This window comes from Silene latifolia, chromosome 11, assembly GCF_048544455.1.
Source record: "Silene latifolia isolate original U9 population chromosome 11, ASM4854445v1, whole genome shotgun sequence".
Lineage (NCBI taxonomy): Eukaryota > Viridiplantae > Streptophyta > Magnoliopsida > Caryophyllales > Caryophyllaceae > Silene > Silene latifolia.
In genome coordinates this window covers 1,282,396-1,288,477 of record NC_133536.1, presented here as the reverse complement: position 1 = coordinate 1,288,477, position 6,082 = coordinate 1,282,396, and the positions used below count along the sequence as shown (strand labels likewise).

The 6,082-nt window shown below is 34.9% G+C and overlaps 1 protein-coding gene across 1 annotated transcript; it reads right to left on the bottom strand.

The window, feature by feature from the left end:
- Positions 1 to 774: 774 nt before the first annotated feature.
- On the bottom strand, positions 775 to 2,890 carry LOC141612555 (protein FAR1-RELATED SEQUENCE 9-like). Its single transcript, XM_074431365.1, has 4 exons — positions 2,723 to 2,890; positions 2,370 to 2,598; positions 1,367 to 1,727; positions 775 to 877 (listed from the first exon to the last, which is right to left on the bottom strand). The coding sequence occupies exons 1-4, from the start codon at positions 2,888 to 2,890 to the stop codon at positions 775 to 777; spliced, it is 861 nt and encodes a 286-aa protein (XP_074287466.1).
- Between the last annotated feature and the right edge of the window lie 3,192 nt (positions 2,891 to 6,082).

Genomic DNA, 6,082 nt, shown 5'->3' with positions numbered 1-6,082 from the left:
AATCACGGGATAAGGACAAGAAGAACACTAGGGCACGGAAATTCCTAATTATGTGTTGCGCCGATACCTTTCAGGGGGATGTCACCAACTCTCAACCAACCGTGAGTCGGGGCTGTTCACCATGATGGCGATGCTCTTATACGAGGGTCTTCCTTTTCAAAGATGAAGATCTCGAGAAGAAGAAATCACGGCGCTATTTGGTGATCCAGTGGTAGCTACCCTCGTTACGCGGACATGAACATTTTGCGCGAAGGTGTGCTCGAGAAGGTCAAAGCTTTTGTTAGCACGAAGGACAAACTGTGGAAGGTATTACAACGAAGCGTGAGACTGACCCCGTCCCAATGTGAAAAAATAACAACCTTAATTTAGTTGTTCTGTTTTTGTTGGAATATTCCCTTGGCTATGTAAACACTTATTTCATACTTTGTATTATTTGCAGCTGTTAGCAAACTTAATGTAGACAGTTAGTTTTTGTGTAAATAATCTTACGACATTCTATAAAAGAATGCCTTTTCCTCTCAAGCAAGACGCAGCCACAACTGTCTTTCAATGTATTTACTTCAACAATATAGAGTAATATGTTAGCTAAATCAGTCAGAAGAAAGTGTGACTGTAATACACAAAATTGTAATTGTAACCGTCAGAAGTGTAATTCTAACAGGCCATATCAGTGACAGATTTACCTTACATTACATAAAATATAAATGTAATTTTAAAAGACAAAAGTGTCATTTTAGTAGTTTTATTTATGAAAAGATAGTAATGTTGTTTTACCTATCTGAAAGATGTTGCAGTAATAACTGTGTACTTTGAAGAACATAATTTGTCATGATAGTCAAGCGTGAAAATTTCAACGTTCTGAATTTGCACATTATAACTGTGTCGTGTAATAAAGAATACTTCATCAAAATACATTGTAATACCAACGGCGACCAGTTGATTTCCTGGCAGTTTGATGTCTAAACACAATACGAAACACCATGTTGTACCTCGTATTTTGTGTAGACATCCCAAAAAATTGCACTACTTATTACGTCTTAAATTGATTATTCTAAGATGCCTGCTTCTTCATCTTCTTCGTCTTCTTCTCCTTCTTCTTCGTCTTCTCCATCTTCTTCTTCTTCCGACGAGGTTTTCGACGATTGCGAGATCAAGCGGGTGCTCTGCGAATGGGTTAGGGCGGTTCCTTTTGTCATGGTTAGCTAATCGCTTGCAATTTTTACACATACGTTTTGGCTTCCTTGCCAAAGCAACTGCTTTTTCCTTCTTCGACAACATTCTCTTTCCGCTCCCTTTGTTCTTGGATTTCTTGGGCGGCAAAATGGTTATCTCCTCAGTAGGAGAACATCCAAGAATTTTCTCCAACTGTTGACGTTTATTCAATGGTGATCCTAATGGTGAGAGTTTCTCTTTAAACTGTCTAATTAGACACGAGAAGTTCTCGACATCATTCTTCAATTTGCCCATGAGCAACCCAACTGTCTGATGAATCTCCGACCACATTACTGACATCGCAATCTGTTTTCCATCTATTATATCAATGTCCTCAGTTGCTTCACCATTACAATCGAACATTTTAGACAACCTTGCATCTTTACACCATCTTTTAACAATACATTGTTCTGGAATAATCTTCACTCCGTTTGATGAGTAAATCCATATGACATGCCGGCAAATGATGCCTTTCCTCTCAAGCATTCTGCAGCTACAAGTGGCTTTCAGTGTATCTAGTTCAACAATATAAAGTAATGTGTTAGTTAAATCAGTCAGACGAAAGTGTGACTGTAGTAATACACAAAAGTAGCATTTTAATCAATAAAAGTGTGATTCTAACGGATAAAAGTATAACTTTAATCAATTTGTAATTTTAACTACCCAAAGTGTAATACTAATCAATAAAAGTGTTATTCTAACGGATTAAAGTATAACTTTAGCAACCCAACGTATTATTTTAACAACCCAACGTATAATTCTAACAACCCTAGGTGTAAATCTAATCAACAAAAGTATAATTTTAACGGATAAAAGTATAATTTTAGTAAACAAATGCTACTGAGAATGATACCTGGCGTATGTGACCTCATAATTTCTCTCCCTGCTTGCATCTCTTACAGTGGTCACTTCTAAAGAGCCACACTCAGTGAATCCTCTACTTTTACAAGTACCAATTGAGCACTTGGCCTCTTCTTTAAATTCCTCGAATACTTTATGATCGTACACTTCCGCCCGTGCACTTCAATAGCTAGATGCGTTGATATTTCAGGGAAACCGTGTCTGCATTACGATTGTCAATCTGTTTCGTGTGTGTCTTTCTTTGGTCCATCGCTTGTCAAAACGCATCGTAAACTCAACTAATGTTCCCGACTTACTCTCAAATCTCTTAAAAAAACTATTTTCGCTCTCTGATCTTTGGGTTGTCCTCATAACACCTCCCATATCTAGGTCCCTACAATGAGCCATAACCTCTCGCCTCCTTTTAGCGTACATTTCTTGGAACCAGCCAATGTTATTAACATTGTGTTCCCTGCCAATTTCTTCCCATTTTGCATCGAACTCTGCCGGTTCAATGTCTTCATCCCATATTATGGCATTCAATTTCTTTAGAAACACCAATAATCATCTCTCGCCATTCCATACTTGCTTGAAACCTTGTTCATGATATGCCACATACAATAGCGGTGGCGCGCTGTCTTGAACACCAATGGCACCGCTTTAAGAATACCAGCATCCTGATCGGTGATAATGTATTAGGCTCTTTGCCACCCATCGCACCCAGGAAACGGGTGAACACCCATTTAAACGAGTCTGCATCTTCATGAGCAACAAGCGCTCCACAGAAAGTGACTGACCGTTTATGATTATCAACCCCCGTGAAAGGTGTGAATGACATGTCATACTTATTGGTGGAATACGTCGGATCGAATGACACCGCATCCCCAAAACCGAGTAGTTCCTTCTAGCGATCCCGTCCGCCCATATAGCTTTACTAAGGCTACCGTCAGAATCAACATCATAGTCAAAGAAGAACCCTGGTCTAGTAACAGCCAATTCCTTAAAGTGGTCCACGAACATCTGACCGTCCCGTTCATGAATGTAGCATTTCACATCCCTGTGAAAGTTCTTAAAAGAATTCAAACTAGCACCGATGTTTTCAAACCCATTAACATGTTCCTTCAGAATTTTGTACGTCTTCGTAGCTCCTATCTTCACTTGTTGATTAATGACAATCTTTTAGATGTCTGATTTTATTCATCAAAAACATAATTAAAACAGATACAAATATATCGGTTCAAAAAAGAAAATTGTTGTTTTAACAATAGAAAATGTAATTGTAGACTCAAAAAGTGTAATTTTAGATGACAAAAGTGTAATTCTAACAAAATAAAGTGTAATTTTAATCAAGAAAAGTGTAATTTCAATCAACTCACCCTTGAATTATAAAGGATTATCATTTTGTGATAGTCTGTTATGTTGCATGACAACTTTTGAAACTCTCTATCTCTTGCTGATAGAGAAAACAAATACAAATGTATAAGTTCAAAAAAAGAAAAGTGTTCTTTTAACAAGAAAAAATGTAATTGTAGACGCAAGAAGTGTCATTTTAGTTGACAAAAGTGTAATTCTAACAAATTACTGTGAAATTATAACATAAACAAGTGTAATTTCAATCAAGACAAGTGTAATTTTAATTAACTCACCCTTGAATTATAAAGGATTATCATTTTGTGATAGTCTCATTATGTTGCATGCCAACTTTTGGAACTCTCTATCTCTCGGGTCGATACGAGTTCATGGTTGTGCCCACTGTGGAATCACAATTCGTAATTCCCCCTTAATCAAGAACAGCCTAATCCTCGCTTTGCAACCAACACGCCTGACTTTGTGTCTCCTACCTGAGTCCTGGCCGCCACTACACTCCAATTGTCCCTTCTGTTTGAACCCCTCCCGGTTGCAAACCAACAGTTTAGATTTGATCTCCCCTCCACGCCATCTCTTAGTTGTGTACTTACGCACATCAAAACCACAAGCAACAGCATAAATTCTATAAAATGTCACTGCTTCCTCTATTTCCAGGAATTCCTTACCAACATACGGGGTGAACTTAGCTTCAACATCTTTGCAAAATTCTTCTTCGTTCGGCTTTTGTTTTCCATTGTGCTCAATATTATCTGACAATAGCGTAATAATTATCAATTGTTTTCATAACAACTTAAAGTAACCCATATATTTGTTCAAATTATATATTTCTTAAAATTAGACTTTTCGTAGTTATAATTACACTTTTGCCTGTTAGAATTATACTTTCTACTATTACAATTATAGTTTATAAAGTTGCAGCTTTTCTATTACAATCAACCCTTTGGTTGTTAAAATTACACTTTTCTTTCTTACAATTATACTTGTTTCTATTAGAATTACAGTTTGAAAACTTACAGAAATTGTCTTTTGCAATCACACTTTTGCCTGTTAAAATTACAGTCCAATCTGTTAGAATTATACGTTTTATTATTACAATTATAGTTTATAAAGTTGCAGCTTTTCTGTTACAATCAACCCTTTGGTTGTTAAAATTACACTTTTCTTTCTTACAATTATACTTGTTTCTATTAGAATTACAGTTTGAAAACTTACAGAAATTGTCTTTTGCAATCACACTTTTGCCTGTTAGAATTATACTTTTTATTATTACAATTATAGTTTATAAAGTTGCAGCTTTTCTGTTACAATAAACCATTTGGTTGTTATAATTACACTTTTGTATGTTACAATTATACTTGTAATTATTACAATTACAGTTTGAACACTGACATATTTTGTCTCTTACAATAACACTTTTACCTGTTAAAATTATACTTTTATCACATATAATTACAGTTTTATAAGTTATACTTACGATATTGACAATTTTAATTTAAGATACAAATATTACACTTTTGAAATTCAATTCTACCATAATAATTACAATAATACTTTGGTGGCTTACATTCACACCTTTTGCAGTTAAGATTACAATTTCATCGAATTCACTGTTATAAATTTCAAGCCTGACACTATGATGTTGAACTTATTATTCACAGAGTTTAACTTCCATCATGGAGAAGTTTAACAGATTTTACATAATAAAAAACAAGCTTCAAAAACAACCTAAAATACACTTCCTCGTCATATTTAAAGAACTGTTAATATCTAACCTAATGTTTTCATAACAATATTAGATATTAAGGACTCAAAACAATATTATATATAAACTAACATGAAGAAAATAAAAAAAAAACAATCCAATTATTACCATGGCCAAATGGAACCATTTGCAAATCCGTCATTTTTTACGTTGGACGTTGGTCTTGTTGTTTGTTTCTCAGCTTCGAGGATAATAACGGAAGATGCTCAAGGATAATAATGGAAGATGATCAAGGAAGCTGATAAAGGAAGATGGGAAATGAAGAAAGTAGGATTTGCTCTCAATTTTCGCCAGTCTGATGAGTATTTTTTTTTCAAATTGTGTTTTGGTGGAGTATGTCTAAGAAATGTGTTGAGGAAGGTTATTGAGTGATTATGCATGTGTTTGTGTGTGCACAAAGGTAATAGCAAGTTGTCTTGACACAGCCCTTCTCTCTCTTTGCTCACCCTATTTCCTTTTTTTTTTTTCACGCCTATAATGGGCTTAAACTAGGCAAATCTCCACTCTCCATTCTTCTAATCCAAGGGCCCTAATAAAGACTTAGGGACTCAAAAGATATTAAGGACTTAGAAGAACTTATCACTATATATATATATATATATATATATATATATATATATATATATATATATATATATATATATATATATATATATATATATATATATATATATATATATATATAGAGAGAGAGAGAGAGAGAGAGAGAGAGAGAGAGAGAGCGATTCTTATAAGGCCTTCATACCTTATAAGGCCCTAAGTCTTTATAAGAGCCCTTGGATGAAGGGATTGAAGGGATGAGATGAGGAGAGAGGGCGTGTTTTTTAGAGGTAAAAAAAAAAAAATGCCGATTGTTTGAGAGAGGGACCACTTGCACCTTTTTATGTCGCCTCCATATCA

What these genes read in the sequence shown, in the direction of transcription:
- LOC141612555 (XM_074431365.1), bottom strand. Translation starts at nt 2,890, where the DNA reads ATGTCATTCACACCTTTCACGGGGGTTGATAATCATAAACGGTCAGTC. An exon ending in TATCACCGATCAGGATGCTG is followed by an intron (nt 2,599 to 2,722) that starts GTATTCTTAAAG and finishes GTGTTTCTAAAG; the next exon opens with AAATTGAATGCCATAATATG. An exon ending in TTTTTTTAAGAGATTTGAGA is followed by an intron (nt 1,728 to 2,369) that starts GTAAGTCGGGAA and finishes TTGTTGAACTAG; the next exon opens with ATACACTGAAAGCCACTTGT.